A 17740-nucleotide genomic window follows, 5' to 3' on the forward strand; every position below is an offset into this window, starting at 1 on the left:
GCACCCCTGGTCGAAACTCTACCTCAATCCTGGTTTATTGACCAGCGATATCGAGAGATGCAACAGGTTTGAGTCTGTATTGCACCAAGCGGCTTTTCCTTGTGGAAATTGCATGTTTTTTTTGGTGTTTTTTGAGGTTTATTGTGAAATGCTTATTTCCAAGACAATGGACTTATGGGAGTATACATTTTCAGTGATCTTTACACCATATCTGTATTTGTGTGTATGTAAGGTTAAAAGTGATCAGCTGAAGCACAGTGTCGGTGCTCACTTTCAGGCTGGGAAATGGCTAAAACTACTTTAAATCCTGAATGAAAGGTCATTCATTTTTTAATTTAGCCTATTAAATGTGTGAAAACAGATTTTCAAAACCCACTTGAACATGTTGATATTGTCTGCTGGCATTTCAAAATGTGTCATTGTTTAATTTAATCTTCAAGCAAAAAGCAGCATCAAAATCTTCAGAACTGGGAATGTTTGGTTTGTTATTTTGAACAAAAAAACCCACTGAAACGAAATAAATTATTAAATAACTGCACACACATCTGTAATCGACTCTTCAGTCCCTTAATTGTTTTGGCTCTTATCATAAATCGGTAATCCTGCCCTTTTTGTCATACAAACACAGCAGCCGCCTGGCAGACTATTACCAACTCATGGTTTTGGCTATGCAAATAATATGGCAGCAGGAAATGGGAATGTTGCTTAAATTCTCAAAGGTAAGAAGAAATGAGTCCAGTATAGCCAGTCATCCTCTTGTAGTCCTTTCTCAGTAAAACAAAGCCCATTTCTCCCCGAGTTGCCGAGCTTGTGCCCATGCAGGAGCGGGATAATTTCGCCCGGGGGTTTTCCTGGCTGTGGAGGGAGAGTGTGGTTGGTCAGTGGCTGCAGAGCCAAGGTAAACAGTAGGAGCAGTGTTGGAGCTGAATCGTGTAGTGTGTCAGCCCCGGTCCCCAACGAGGAGGGCTTCGGAAAAGTAGCAGCCCCGGACTTCATATAAGAGTCTCTATTCATATCTGTGGCCCTCTGCGGAGAGAAGAGCACTTTATCCACCGCTTTGGACGACGGTCGGGTGGTGGTACATTTCAATATTATCAGAGGCAGACGTGAAGGAGAAGTATTGTGCTGCGGGAATCGGAGCTGCCGGTCCCTGAGAGCTGCGAGATCAATTGTATTTTCTGTACACAATAGCTGTTTTAATGGCGTTTATTGGGAACAAAGAGGAGTCTGTGGATAGTTGGGGACATATGGTATGAATCAGCAACAGTTGGGGCCAATTCATTCTCCTTGTACTCTGCTCACACTGTGTGTTTTATAGTATCATGTCTGACCACACACACATTACTGTGCCTGCAATTTACGCTCTCACATGCAAACTCTCCCACACTCTGTGCACTGACTTGGATTCTTTTTTTATCACTGTACCTTCAGAAAGAGAGCTTGTTTAGGACTAAATGCTGCCATAAATTCCAGTTATATATTTGCACTAGCAAAGACTGCATCACAGCCCTTTTGTTCATAGGCCTATAACACGTTGATTGTAGGGATGAGCAATTTATTCCTAAAATATTTCAGGGTGTTTTCACAATAAGTTTCTTTAGAGGACTTTCTAAAATATGTATAAAATGAACATTTTAGCCCTCTGGTTGTAGGATATTTCTATACTTTAAAGTCGGTATAAAGATATATTGCCACGTGCCAACGATCAAACTGACTAAAATCACACATTTCACAACAAAAAAGGTACACTAAATATGACTTGCCACACTAATTGGGTTTATTTTTTTTAAAATGCATGCTGTCGCTTTTCAGTGTACATGCAGATGTTCAAGCATAGTTTTTCCACATTTGTAAGATAAATATATCAACAGTAAATAGCTAGACTGGGCTGAAGCAAAGTTGTCAAACACAAAAGTGTTATGCGACTATAGAGAAACTTAAAACTATTCTATCATTAAGACAATTTATTCCTCTATTTCAGTATTTCCATTTACAATCATTACTTTAGAAGAAGACCTGAGTTACCATAATCACAGATGTCCGTCACTCCAAACCTCCACCTACAAGCTGCTGACATGACAGTAAAGACTCTCAGCAAAACATTTTGTGAAAATGTATTTTGCACATTTTAAAAGTGAGTTATAGAATAAAATAAAAACAAATCTGACATTTATGTAGAGAAAATTGTTTTTTGAACAATGTGTAAAAATTTAATAAATGTCCCAGGAGTAGTTGTTCCAATTTTAATATAACAAAAACCCCAACAACTCTTGGTCAGATAGGAATGTTTGAAGTTGGTTGATGATATTTAGAGCTGACGAGTAGCTGCTTTTAGCTACAGCTTCATTCCTGATCATATCTCCCAAAAACTAAATTGCGCAGCTATTTAATAAAGCAGCAACTTTGTTTTTATTATTTCATGGTATTTCTTAACTGAATAAGATCAACCACCTAAAGTCTTGTTGCATAATATTAAAGTGCATTATCTTACATGTTGTAATTTCCTCAGGTTTTTTTTTTTCCCCCTCATGACTGTGTGTTTTTTTCTTCCCCTCCAGGTGTTGGACAGGCACCGAGCCTCGGACAGCATGGTGGATCTACTGCAGCTGTACCCCGAGGAGGACGATGTGTACGGGGAGCTGCAGGAGGCGACCACCCAGCTCTACCACTACCTGCTGCAGCCCTTCAGGGACATGAGGGAACTGGCAATGCTGCGGCGACAGCAGATTAAGGTAATACACACAAGCACATAGATACACATACCATCTGTTTTAGGGCTTGATTTAAGTAGGTTTAGCTCTCATGTGGCCGGCTAACTGGTCTGTCCTGAGATACACTTTGACCGATGGTTATCTGTTACAATTTTGATTGTGTGGTTGGATGAATTCTGTGAAATCATCCCTGAACTGCTGCACGTTAACATCCTCCTTTGAGTCCACCAACCAACCAACCAACCAACCCTGAGCCCCATCTGTACATAAGCTACATTGGCTTTATCCTCTGAGGCTCTGTGGGGGTGATGGCGTGGCGGCCGCCCAGCCCCGCCCCACTACGCTTCGTGCCATGCTTCAGCTTTTCATCTGGGGGCTGTGGAGGGCAGAGGATAAGCCAGAGAGCCCCCCACCCCCCCCGACTCAGAGCAGCTTAACAACCAGCATAAGTATTATTACAGCAGCCACTAAACCACTCGGTAATTCTGCAGCCTCAGCACCCTCTTCTGTTCTCCACACTCGTCCTATGCTCTGTCCTCCTTGCTTGTCTTCATCAAAGGCTTGAAAAGGGACATAAATCCACACTCTTAATCTGGACTGTCTCACGGCTTTCACAGAGTAGACACATGCCTCGTTCGGTCAATAGGTCGAAGTCCTACACTTGTTTAACAGCCCAGCAGGAAGCCTTACAGGGGATTTCTGAACAAGTGCACTCAGTTATATTGGATAGTGTGAAAATTCACTTTTCACTTAAAGAGCAGTGAACCAAATGGTTACGTCTGCGTTTATCATTATCATCCTGTAATTATGAAGCAATAAATGCTGCTGAGTTGTCTTTGCTGATGTAAGTCTTCATGGTTGGATTTTAGAGTAACAGAAACATCTTTTGTCCAAAGTTTTTTATCAATGAATGACAAAGATAAGATTGCAGTCAAACTGTGCATTTAGATTTCACTTCTGTTGCCATAATTTGACTGGATTTCTTTTTTTTTTTTTAATCGTCTTCACACCTGTGATGCGATCCAAAACGGAGAGAAGAGAAAATATCACGTTACAGTCTCGTTGGCGTGGCGTTCCCTCTGACACTTAAACATATGACTTATCACTGTCAATATACATCATATTTTACCTTAATATCCTTAACGACCAATGCAATGTGCTGGATTCAAACCAGCCTCTAGGGGAGAAAAGCAATCCATGGATATTGTTGTGGTAGTTTGATCAGCCGAGAACACACCCCGCCGATGAAATGTATAAACAATCTCAAAATGTCAAATTTAGATACAGCAACAATATAAAATACGGGTCTGTGACAACATCTTCTCTCCGCAGTAGGTGATTTTGCTTATCATTGTGGATTTCCGCCTCTACAGATGAGCCAGATTAACAGATCAGTTGCTCCAGTATTTGTTTAATCAAACATGACCTAAGAGTGAACACATCCTTAATGTAATTTAAAGCAAAACGGTTGTAAAGTACTTTAATAGGCTCCACGAGGTCCTACTGCTAATCCATCTGCTGAGCATGTCAGTGTCTGAGGCCAAACGGTAAACAACCTGGCTTCACCTTGGACCTCATGCAGGACCTTTACATCAGATCAGTTCTTTTCCACCTTACAGAGTTCTAGATCTCAAGCAGTGAGCTGCAGTTTTATCTGAGATTATTATAAAGTACATTGTGGTGTGCATGATGTGGCAACTTGTCTCGACTGTAAAAGTTGTTTATGATAAATGGATTTAAAATGATAGTAAATTCAATGCATGCTGTAAAAAAAAAAAAAAAAAAAAAGTGATTTCAGGTGCTTCGTGCTTCAATAGGCAGTGAACATGTGGACCTGTCTGACTCTGAGCTGAAGGCCGATCAAGCAGGTCAGACCGTAAGAAAGTGTGCCAGTGGCAGGCAGTGAGGCAGAGATAACAAGCTTATTTACAAGTGGGGAAAAGGACAGGCAAAACCCGACCTAACACTGCTTCAAGTTCAATGTGACACCGTACCAGGTGCTTTTTACGTGCTCTCATGCTGTCCTGATCTGTCTCTGTGCCCGTTTTCACTCTCGCTCTTGAATAGACAGTCTTTTTCCTGCCGCCGTCTTGTGAGTACTTTCCCTTCTCTAAACAACATTCTTTGCACAGCATGCTCATCCAGCATGGTGTCACTAACCAGTCACTGTGTGTGGGAGTGTTTATATGTGCCTGTTTGGATGGTATTTAGGATGCTGGGTGGTTCTAAATTAAGAGATGAAACTTGAATGATCAAAAATCCCTCGTAGGAGATTTTCTCACAGCCAGCAAATCCCAGAACTGTTTACCTCTCTGTGCCATAGAGCACTATTGTTTAGCAAAACTATTGGAAACACATAAATGATTCACACTGGTGTTGTAATAAACATTGGCACTGTTGTTTATTTGGAGTCATACCCATATATACATATACACAAATATTGTACATCCATAAACACAACCTTGGATTCATTCACATTCTAAAGTAGAAACAGCAATTACATCGGAGATGTGGGCTTTATTACCAAAAGAATGGTTTGAAAAACTCAGAAATGTCAAAAAGTCTTAACAGTGTTTCATTGCGAATCATATTTTGTACGAAACGCAAAAAAGAAAAAAAAAACAGCCCAAAAAGCTGCGCAGACACAACAGACAGGCTGATTTGGTCATTTTGTTTTGAACAAAAACCATCTGCATATTAGTAATATTCAGTAAATGTTGTACACTCTTGCTCATAGTCCACTTAAGTGTGAGATTTTATACAGCAGGGAGGGGCTCATGACAGAAACTTCTGTAGTGCATTCTGGGAATTGTAGTATCCAGCATGTTGGAGCTTTGGTCACAGAGCAGCTTCGGGTCGCAGCACTAATCTGAACAGTTTGAGTAAATTCTACACTTTTTAGCTTCATGAGGGGAGATTAAAGTTGAAATGACAAAAAAGACACTGTTGAGATTGAAATATTAACTTTCTTATGAAAATGAGATTTGAGGTCATTTCAGCACAATTCACCAACACATTATTTCACCTTCTTCTTTGTCTTCTCTTTTTTTGCCTTTTTCTCTCTTAATATGTTCCATAAATAAAAAAAATTATATAATCACATAAATCTAATAGTATATTCAAGCAGTTCTTGGGCAAAAGTATGAAATTACTTCACAATACAGTAACTTTAGCTTCTACTATGTCATTTCTATTTCTTTCACTCTTTAGAACTATTCAAGCTGGTGCAATTTATTTGGTGTAAATTTCCAATAAATCTAAGTTTTACTGCAAAGCGTTGGATGATGAGAAACTTGAACGTGCTGTCAAGCAACCGTCACGTTTAGTTGTTTTTTTTGCCTGAAGACCTTTCCTTTCACTCTGCTTGTACTTGACTTGTCTTTCTGAATATTTCTGGGGGATCTCTCAGAATCTAAACGGTGCACGAGGCCTGACATTCCCGGCTCCACCACCTGCTCCCTTCGGGGCGATCCAACGGCTGAAAAACAAAGCTGTATGCAAATGAGCCCTCGGTGTTTGGCGGAGGGACTCTTATTTCTCTCAAACTGATGAGTCAGGTGATGGCGTACGTGAAGGAGAGTTAGAACGGGACGCTGTCATTTACATGCATTTTGCATCTTGCCTGGTGTCCTAAACGTGAGGAGCATAAGAGGGAAGCAGCCGGGTGTCGGTTGCGCACTAGAATTACAGGTTATTCTGACCTCATCAGAGTGTGAGCACACGTGGAGAGTCTGTAAATCCACCGCAGAGCCTCTGGCTACACGCTACATCATCAAAATAAACGTTGCTTAAAGCTCAGTCAGGACGACCACAGGCATCCAACATAAAGTATGTATGATCCAAGTCTCTGAGGCATCCTTTCAACATAAGCAGTCACTTAACAATCTCATATACACTGTAAATCACAACTGCAAACATGAATGATTTTCATCATTACTTTTATTATCAAATAGTCTGACCATTAACATAGTGAGTGTAACGAATCGGTAAAAATAGTGTTCGAACGTCTTGCTGAAAAGTGGAGGAAATTACTTTTTACTTCTCCATAAAATACTTTTATCAAAACAATAAACGAGCCTCTCTCAAACTGAAACAAGCAGTTAATCAATACACCGACAGTAAACTAATAACTCTTTTCAACAGCAATTATTTGGTCTAGTTTAAAATCCCGAGCCTTAAGCTTCCAAAATATATTTTTCTCACTCTTGTAGTCATCCACTATAATCAACTCAATATCATGAGGGCTTGAGGTCCAGACAAAACAAGAGATTTTAGGGTGCTTCCATTACTTTATGTGAAATATCCCAGATGACATTTTTCATAACTTTTTTTTCAAATAATAAAATCAGACCGATGCAGAGTTAATCAGTGAGTGGTCTGTTCAATGTTTTCTCAAATATTTACATAGCTGTTTGGCCAGAACATGGTGAAAAACGGAACATTTTCAAATAATATTATATTATTTGTCCATTTTTCTGCTAAGTTGATTACTGTATATACATTTTATGGCTGTAGAATTGTGTAAATATTTTCAGTTGCTCATTTTTCCCTGATAACTTTCAATATCTGTCCCTCTGCCAATGTTTTTGATGTTGCAAATGTGTGACAAATGGGAGACGACCGCTCTACCAACCGAGTTGGTGATGGAATATTAGTTATAGTGTTAAGAGAATACACTGGCTTGACGTTGAAAACGATCCTTCATTGAGTGCCAAGTGCACAGTCCAGTTTCATACTAGTGGAAAAAAAACCCAACCCAGACCATGACTTCAACTTACCGTTGACTTTGTGTTTAAGAAGACAAAGCGACTGCACAGCATATTTTACTCCAGACTTGAAATCAACATTATTTAACATTGTATAACATTATTTTTGTCTTACAACAAGGAAAATTCATTTAAAAAAAAAAAAAGAAATCCCGCTAAACACAATGAAAAGCTGTGAATTGTAGATAAAAGTATTTGGATCACAAGGATTGTTAATTGTTTTGGCTGTTACTCTCAAGTTACAACTTCATAAATGGGAATAATCTGTCGTTTCTTTTGCATTACATGATAATAAATTGAGATTGAAATAATTGTTAATTGCAGCTTTTCTTCTAGACTTCTGAGCTTCATTGAATCAGTGAATGAACTCGGCAGATGGGCAGATGAATGAACTCCCTCTTGACTAAGCCACCAACAATTGAACGGGAGGTAACTGGTGAATGGTGCATTGTGGGATGGCCCGCTTGCGTGTTGGAGCGTTGCAGCACTGGTGTCCCATTTCCTGTAAGGTCGGAGGTCGTCCGTGAATTAAGAATGCGTTTTGGCTGTAATGTAGTTTTGGCCCACAGTGAGCCACAGGTACTGTTTCACACCAACAGCTTTACTGCATAGCAACAGTTGTCAAGGGTGGTCCCCCAATACACCTGCTGTGTTCTGCTCCATCTGTTACATCCAGGAGCTCTGCGACCGGGACTGGACTAAATGTTGAATGTTGGTTTGTGGATGAATCCGTTTTTAAGGGATTCAATGAGGGATTCAGTTAAATTCACATCTCGTTTTTTATTATAAGAAATGCATTTTCATAAAGATTATTAAAACACACACACACACGACAAGTCAATCAGCTGTTGACAGTTTTAATTACCAATATTGGAATATAAATGTCCACACACTTGTCTGTCTGTTGTCTGACGTCTCCTGGTTACATACAGCTTTAGATTCTCTGCGCCGCATCCTCGCCCTGTTCCTCAGACTGATCTCTTCAGGTGTAGCATTTTAAAGCCTTTGAACAGATTAGCGGCACCTGTAGCTGGCTTGTGTGTTTGTATCATCAAGTCACAGTCTATTGAGGATATCTGACGTTTGACCGGCTCATTCAGGTTCCAGTCAATCACATCCTGCTTGTTCCTCTTATTTCTGGGGACTTGTGTTGTTACTATGCAAAACACCAGCAGCGGAATATTACACCTTGAACGTAAGAAGGCCCCGCCTTTGTATTAGTCATTCTTTTCCTTTATGTATTTGTGGGTTTTCCCTCTCTGCTCCACTCAGTATTCCCTTTTCTTCTTTTTCCTCTTCCTGATCACTCCTGCTTCTCCTTTGTCTCATTTTCATTTGGTCCTTCCCTTCCTCCTCCACATTTCTTTATTTTCTTATATACAACCTTCCTCTTACCCTTCTGATAACCTCCTCCTCCTCCTCATTTGTCTTCCTCTTCATGCCCTTCGTTCACTTCTTCTTTGTCCTCTTCTTTTATTTTTTCTTTATTTGTGCCCTTCATTTCTTTTCATCTCCTTAACTCCTCTTTCTTTCTCCTATTTGTCTTCTTCGTATTCTTTGTTTCCCTCTACTTCTTAATCTATTTCCTGTTTTCTTTCCTTCTGCTTCTCATCTTCTTTTCTTTTTCTTTCTCCTTACTGACTCTGTCTCTTCCTCATGACTTGTAATCTTTCTTTTCTTCTCTTTCACCTCATTCCTAGCCCATCCTCTCCTCTCTTCTTACTTTACAGTCCTCCGTCTTCTTTCCTTCACTTTTCCTTCTCTCCATTCTCTATGTCCTGCTTCATCCTCTTAGCAGGTTTTTTTTATTCTCAGAAATAATACACGCAGTTAATTTTTCATTTTCAGTGAATAAGCCAACTGTTTGTCCAAGTTTTATCTGGGAAAGAATCATTAAACAAAGCATGAAGATGTTTGTTTCTGACCCACCAGCAGTTTAATACCCAGAGTTATCTAAAGGATTGGAATGATATAAAACTGATTAGCCGAAAATAGCATTTTTGATCAAAGTGAACCTGTTTAAAGGATTATCCCATTGTGTCATAAAGACATTCCCCAGCGCATTTGTTTCAAATGAAAGCACAAATCCAAAAAAGGATCTCGTATGAATTGTGTACTATTTAGCTGAAACAGCTGTAGTTATTTTTGTTATGCATTTAAAATCTTTCTGGGCTCTTTTTGTCACTCTAAAAATGAGTAGATTTGTTGGACAGTGTGTTCCCAGCAGCCTGATAAAGACTTTCTAACGGCGTCTGTAAGCGAGTCGAGTCCCAAAAAAAAAAAAAAAAAAAGGTATTTTCTTGCTATTTTAACCAAATGAGATAAGGACCACCATGACAACATCCATGCTGTAATTCCTGAACTTCCCCACACAAACTGGCGTCACCTCTATTATCAGTGAGCCCGACACGTCTGTGTTTTGTCACCTGGCAGCTGTGACCAGAGGAGTTAACGTCTCCCTCAGGCGCTCCCTGCTGCGTTAATGCTTCTATTTGTGACACTTGGTTGCAGGTAATTAAACGTTCGTGGATTCAAAGAAACTAATCGCGGTTTAGGTGGTTTGATATTAACCCTTTAAAGTGATCATACTGTGTAACTTCTGCTCTTGTTCAAGGTGTTTTTGAAACCCATTCCCAAGGCATCGTTTGAGAACTCTTTAGGCTCATTTATTGTAAATAATGCATTATATAGAGGGATAAATCAGTTTTAAGGTACCGGTGGCTAAACTTAAAATAAGTGGTTTGACATACTGGATATTAAAATGATGTACTGTACTGTACTGTAGCTGTCCATCACAAAGTGAACACTTAGAGACAGACAGTCACAAACCCATTCACTCTGGAAATTTAGGAACACAAAATTTAGTTCATATATAAACAGAAGAGTTAAAACCTCCATTTTTTTTTCTTTTAAGTTTGTGTTGTATGTGCTCCACTTCATCCCCTCACCAGCGGTCTTCCTCTTGGCCTGCAGCCTGCTGTACTGAAGGAGCAGCTGTGTTTCTGCTTTGTATTAAACCAGTGGAGCTCACTGACAGTGTGCCGTCGCTCTGATTCAGAGATGTTTGTCTTTGATTTTGACAGAGGTCATCTGGGTCAAAGTGAGCGGCAATGATAAGCAGCAGGTGTTATTGTTTTTTGTTTTTTTTTTTAAATGTTAATGTCACCAGGTCTGAATGATCTGCTCACGGTCACTTCTCAGTGTCATCTGCTCCCTGGATGTTAAATTCCTCATCTTGTTTCCTGATGCAATTTACACACTCTATGTTTTGTGTTAGAGGATGCCCGACCTGTGAGATCATAGCTAAATCAGACTTTATATTTCATGCACAAAACTCATTCACTTTCTTGTGACCTCTCTCCATCCTTGTGTTTTTTTCCCTCCTCCTCTCTCTCTCTCTCTCTTTGGTCTCTGATGTCATCCCCCCCTCCACACACACACGGTCTCACCCATAAACCACTCCCTGTCCTTGTGCCTCACGTGCAAACGCACACACTTCCAAAAAACACAAAGCACGGAGTCTGCCGCCTGACATTAATCAGGGCTTTTGAGGTTTTCTGGCGATTGCTCCGATCTTGTTTATTTTTGAGCACCTAAACACATCTGCTTTGCCTTTGCATATTAATACACGAATGTATGCACAGGAGACCCACGCCAAGTGTTTGACTCTACAGCTTGTGTACATTTTGTTCCTCACGAGGGAGGGGAGGTTATGTTTTGGAGTCGACACCATAGGCCTGGACTCCACGTGGCAACTTTTTTTTTTTCCCCTCTTTTCTCCAGTTTCTCCCTCTTTTTCACATGGCCTGACACGAGCTGGTGAAAAAATTAGCTCAGCGTTGCTGCACCACGTGACCCAGAATCAGATGTTTCTCTAATGCAGCTTTTTATGCATTGTTCCAACAGCCCAGTAGGACACTGGGTTAGTGTCACTGTACAGCATGCTTAGACATGTCCTGGTCACTTTTCAATTTTACCACCATCTGCTGTGACTTGCCGGTATTGCAGAGCAATTTTAGAATTGGATCTTTGTCAGTTCTTTAGAACTGTGAGTTGTGAACTGAACAGGTGCATGTGGCTGCGCTTCAAACAACCTTAAACCATCTAGTTTGTCTTTTGCAGTGAAAATTGGTTTCCCCCTTTTGAGTGACAAAGTTGAATCTCAACCCACAGATATAAAACAAGTATTTTTGGATTCAGTGTGACACTTTCCAAAGATATAATTATCTCTCATGCCTGTGCATCTCCTCTAAATTCTCTAGCTAACCTACCGCCAGGTTTTTTTTGTGTGAGCTGGCTCAACAAGCTCTCAACTTGTAACTAGAGACAATTGAGCTCACAATGCTGGTTGTTAATGCTGTTTGTGCTTCAGGCTCTGTTTGCATTCCTGTGGATGTCGCAGAGTTGCTAATTACATGTGAGATTGTTAGAATAAGGTGCTTCTGACATGAAAAGAAAGGGAACAAGGAAGCCTGCTGAAAAAAAACATCAACTATGAGATCAGGTAACTGGAATGAAATCTAACAGGAAGTTTTTAAAGTCAGCTTGGTGAGGCTACAATATAGATGAGAGCAGAAGATACTTGGTGTCTCAAGTACTTCCTGAGTATTTTTACTATTTTTGTCTAATGATGGCGTTCCTTTTCCTTTTAAAAGTATAAATAATCACATAGCCGTCTCATGTTATTCTGAGCCACTGTCAGGATTGAAAGATCATTATAACATACATTTTATCTTTTTGTTTGATAAACTTTGTTTAGTCTACTGAATGAAAGATTTTACAAATGAGCTGGTTAGTGTACATTAGAATAAAGTCTTGGACAGTCTGCTGATGATAAATGAATTTGTCAACAGAATATTAACATCACGGACAAGTCATCACCTCTAACAACAGTCTCTTTATGACAAGTTATGGGCCAATAATGTTTACTGGGCTCTCAACACCACTGCTCACCGAATTTGTATAAGAGACGCAAAACCTGTGTAGAAAGGCGATTGGCCCTCAGTTGAAGCTTTTTCTGGCACTCGTATGATAACCTTTTTCCATATAAGGTTATCTATTTGAGGATTTGTTCACTTGCTGACACAGCCAGGTCAAAGGCAGCCTTCTCAGCTCAAGGCTCAAAATATATTGCTGGTTCTCATACACACTCCTCACGTGTTGCCTGAGCGTCATCTCACTTCTGAGTTTGTAGAAAATTGCAGATTCAGTTCCAGTTTGCCCGAATGCAAACAAAAACCGATTGAAAAGTCTGTGTCAAGCTGATTTAAATGTTTGTGTAAATATGGTGTGTATGTGAGAACACTGAGATCTACTTGGATGTTGTACATCTTTTTCTTCATTACTTTGAACACTATATTGATATTCTAGATATCCAATAATACTTTGTTAATGGAAATCAGTTTGTTTTTTTAGCACTTAAGTTGTCTGTATTTAAATAAAAAGGGAGCAAATATAAATAGGTGTTATCTCTATTTTCCTGCACACAGTTTGAAAGCCCATGCCCTGCACTGGCTGATCTTTTTGTGTTGTTTTTGCATGTTTTGTCCTCATATTTGTAACAAGCTGCTTCGACTTCTTGTCAGATCTCTCTGGAGACGGAGCGCCTGGGTCCTCGTCGCATCGACAGCCTGAAGAGAGAGGACGAGGAGTGGCAGAAGAAGGCCCACGCCGCCGTGCTCTCCATTCAGGACCTGACAGTCAAGTTCTTTGACACCACAACTCGAGCGCAGAAAGGTAAACACAGACCGCCGGCATTTCCTGTCTATTAGCAAAATGAGTCAGATTGCTTGTGTTGTGACCTATGACCCCATTTGTATTGGCTGTTTACTTCATTACCGAGTGCAACAGAGATCACTAAAAGGCAAATATTTCCTCTCCTGTATATCCTTTTTTGTAACTTTCATATACATACAAGGTGAGAGAGGCTTCAGACTCGTTTGAGGGAGTACTCCCACTTTGTGAAAGTATTTTAATCCTTCAACCATCTCAGCTATCAACTGAAAAGAAATATGTGCACTGCTTTGGTTTGAGGAATTTTGCAATCAGCTGAATGACTTAAAGCTTTGACTCAGTGTCATGGTGGGGGGGTTGGGTCCTAATCACAGCTGACTATGAGTGAAGGCAGCATACTCCCTGAACAGGTCTCCAGTCCACAGAGCAAACCCAGACAGACACACAGTCGTACCTACAGGCAGTTCAGAGTCGCCAATCTGCCTCAAATGCATATTTTTGGACTGTGTAAGAAGCCAGAGTAGCAGGAAAAAACCCACAAAAACAAAATGTAAACTCCGCCCAAAAAGGCCCAGCCTGAACTCAAACCTGAGACATTAATTATCCATTTAGATTGAAATGTCTTCATTTATAAAAGGGACAGTGCATATCGATAAACGTATTCATGCAATTCTGCAAGATTATTGCCAGATTCAATTACCATCTTCGGTCTCTTGGCAGGCCGATGACGTCCACATAAAACAAGCCACGACAAATATAACAATAACAATTGCAGCAGGAGGAGATTTAAGTACAAAAATAATTATTAGAATTTGAAAGAGGAAATAGGGCTGATATCGGACCAGAGAAGGTACTAAAGAAATTCGGATCAAAAATATTATAGTATAATTTTTTTTCTTTTCAAACAAAAACCTGGTTACAAAAAGCGAAAAGAACACATGAAGAAGAAATAGAATTGCATAACTCAAATCAAACCAGAGAGATCTTTTCACACAAAACCTGCTGACTTTGTTTGTAATTGATTATCTTTCCTCATCTCTGACACTGATATGTATTGTGTGTTGCAGCCTTGTATGAGCGAATGCGCGCTGACCAGAAGAAGTTTGGGAAATCTGCGTGGACGGCGGCGGTGGAACGCATGGAGCGGCTACAGTACGCCGTCTCCAAAGAAACGCTGCAGTTGATGAGGGCCAAAGAGATCTGCCTGGAACAGAGGAAGCACGGCCTGAAGGAGGAGGTAACGCACAATCTGCCCATGCTACTCACACAGGACGTTAATCATGCATGTCGAGTGAGATCTGTGGCGTCAGTTCAACTGGGTGTGTTCCTAACAAGCTCGGGATATTCAGCGAGTTAGAAAACCTAAGTAGGAAAATGGAAAAATGGTAAGATAATGGGAAAGTGACCTCATGACTGTGGCATCCTGTAATGAAGGGATTAACTTCCTGCTCCACAGCAGTGGAAGTGACTCACTGGGAACGAGCATCAGGTCAAACATTTACTCCACACGTGAAAATGCTGTTCTCTTTAGCTGTGTAGTAACTCGGTTCTTGGAAAGAGTCACAAGCATCGCTTCAGGCCCGCACGTATTGGCTCAGAAACGCAATCACGCCGTGCTTGTGGAAAACCGCCCGGCCTGGGGCGTTTGATTTCGTGGCCCCTGTGAGAGTGTTCTCAACTGCAACGATGTGTTCCCAGATGCAGAGTCTGCAGGGTGGAGAGGATGCCATGCTGCGTCTGGACCAGCTGGAGGCGCTGTACTACGAGCTACAGCTGCAGCTGTATGACATTCAGGCCGAGGTGCTGCGCTGCGAGGAGCTGCTGCTGACGGCACAGCTGCAGAGTCTGCGCAGACAGATGACAGGTGAGCGCCTGCTTTCATACTTTCAGTGGAGTTTGTGTCAATCAGAGCGACACGCTGTTATTGTGAAGGCACCTGACTACCAGGAACACGTAACAATGGCGCATAGGAACCGACAGATGTCAATGTCAGTGGTGAGATAGTTTATTTACAGGAGCTTTATCACGTGGGGTTTTCAACTTTAAAACTTTGTTCATGAATTATTTAATATTTGAAACGTTTTAATTAAGGTTATTTTGATTTTGACACTCCAGGACTGTTGAGTTGTCCAAAACTACAAACTTGTAGGGAGTTCTGAACTACTGTCTTACTTCTTTCTATGGGAAAAATCATATATTCCAACCTTTGATATTTATTTTTTTGCAATGTATGAATGAACGAATGCACATTGTTCTCAGACGCAACATTAACTGAAAAAAGTGGAAATCTATTCAATCTTCAAGATAGATAGATAGCTTTATTTGTCATTATATGTTCATATATGTTTTTAGGAAGTCACCACACTTGAAGGCCCAGCTTGAAAACATCAGTGATGAACCACAATACACCACAGCTTCAGCATAGACATCATTGTAATTGGATGGACGAACTACGACCATGTCAGCATTTTTCCCCAAATAGTTTTCAAATGTCTGTATATCATATGTGAAACATCTAACGTTGTTTGCTTCCATGAACTGAACTATGATTTTGTTCTGGGTCAGATTCCCGTCAGTCAGCCTTCACAGGGAATCTCGTCTCAGGGAATCTCCCGATGTTGTCCACAGAGCGACAGGATGAGGTGGTGTACTACGACGCCTTTGAGAGCCCTGATGCCATGAAGGGTGTGGAAGACCCGACGACGCCTCCATCGCCGCTCCGGGATGAAGAACTGGGCGTCCTGCAGCAGAGGACCCGGCAGCTGGAGGCCCGGCGGGGCCGAATCACCACCAAGAAAGTCTACCTCAAAAACAAGAAGGTGAGAAACGATGGCTGTTGACGCAGACTGGAAACCAAACCTGTCTGCTGTAACGGCTCCGCATTTCTCTTTATGAACAGGAAATCTGTATCACCAATCACAACCAGAAGATACAACAGCGTCAGGGTAGCTACGGAGACGGCAGCTCTCTGCCTCCACTTCAACAGGTAGGACCGATCAGTGCACGAGCATTTACACATTCACTGTGCCAGGCTCGTCAGAGTTCACCTAACCCTGCACAGGACAGTCACTGAAATACAAAAACATTTATAGATATTTATCGTGTGATATACTGCAGAAGTAACTTTTAAGACCCAATGTACTTTCTTGACTTTGTAAATAGGGTTTAAATAGTGTAGTCGGGATCCCTGGAGAAGTGGGTATTCGCTCGATTTTTGCCTCCTCTTAAATCTGTCCATAGTAATTTCTTGTTGTCACATAATTTATCAGTTAGCACGATTTGCCTCGTCATGACCCGCACTACTCTGCCTCTGATTGGCTCGTCTGCCCTCAAGCTGCATGTAAACATAGACATTAACCAATCAGCGCAGTGAATGCAGGAGTACCAGCCAGTTAGAGGCAGAACACGGTGGCTCATGGCTTCATCATCCTAGGGAAAAAACAAATATTCTGGCTGATAGACACTGTTGAGTCGTACATCAGGGGAGATTTGGAAGAAGTTGTAAACAATGCTAACTAAAAAAAAAAGAAGTGGGTAAACGCTGTATACCTGCACATACCTTCTACTACACCAGTGTGTATAAATACTCATGTCAATATTTTGTTTATAGACTCTAAAAACATTTTGGGAACCTTGTAAGACTGACCACATCATTAGAATCTCTACTTGGGATTACTTTTTTTTTGGATTCATGTAAATAAAGTTTCAAATCATATTGCGTCCCACTCTCCTGAAGTACCTGTAGTTATGAGCCACTAAAAATCTCAACGCACATCTTTTGGATTGTCGGAGGAGGTCCATGCATACACAGGGAAAACATGCAAATACCACACAGAAAGAGTCTTAACCTTAGAATCCAACTCTGGTTGTATTCTTCCTGACAGGTCTCTGTGCTAAGCAAGTGGCATTAACTGCCACAGTTTTCAATGAAACCCAAGAATTCAACTATAATGCTGTATGGGTGCACCAGAACTTTATTTTAGTGAAATGCTCCACCTCTTCATATGGCTTTTTTATGGAATCGTTAATGCGTGCCAGTGTGAGTGCTCTGCCAAGAACAAAGATCAACATTGTTGAAATGAATTTAGGAACCACTGATTTAATGGGTCAATCATATGAATCTGATTCTTCTGAGCTTTTAAAAGTTTTGGGTAAAAAGAAAAGTGAGTGGATGTTTTAAGTTCTTTCAAAAAAAAAAAGATTCATCCAAGTTTATAATTCCATTGAACATGAAAAACAACAATTCTGTTATTAATTCTGTGTTTTGTCCTTTTTAAAGGGAGAAACTGAAGAAGATGATGAAGCGAAACAAAATGCCAGAGTGAGTCAGGAGAGGCAGAGGACTCTGGACCGACTCCGCAGCCTCAAACAGGTGAGAAACCAACTCATCAGTCAGCAAATGTTAAAGTCCAGCAGCGTGGAATCTATTTGTGTTCGTGTCAATAGAGGTAAATCACCACCGTCACTGAGCCGGGATCTGCTGGAGTTTTTTTTTTTCCTAATTTAAATCACTTCATTCCCTAGTTTTTT

General features: G+C 40.7%; 1 protein-coding gene across 2 annotated transcripts in view; it reads left to right on the forward strand.

The window, feature by feature from the left end:
- The window catches only part of jmy (junction mediating and regulatory protein, p53 cofactor), a 31045-nt gene that overhangs the window by 7080 nt on the left and 6225 nt on the right, over positions 1–17740 (forward strand). Inside the window, exons 2-8 of one of the 2 annotated variants that reach the window (XM_080477139.1) lie at positions 2559–2732; positions 13063–13213; positions 14278–14447; positions 14909–15074; positions 15776–16029; positions 16110–16196; positions 17490–17582. In XM_080477139.1, the coding sequence (XP_080333265.1) occupies positions 2559–2732; positions 13063–13213; positions 14278–14447; positions 14909–15074; positions 15776–16029; positions 16110–16196; positions 17490–17582 (1095 nt within the window). The remainder of the gene's footprint in view (positions 1–2558; positions 2733–13062; positions 13214–14277; positions 14448–14908; positions 15075–15775; positions 16030–16109; positions 16197–17489; positions 17583–17740) is intronic. The other variant, XM_080477140.1, reaches the window with a different exon arrangement.

The sequence above is a fragment of the Lipophrys pholis genome (assembly GCF_963383615.2).
Source record: "Lipophrys pholis genome assembly, chromosome: 12".
NCBI lineage: Eukaryota > Metazoa > Chordata > Actinopteri > Blenniiformes > Blenniidae > Lipophrys > Lipophrys pholis.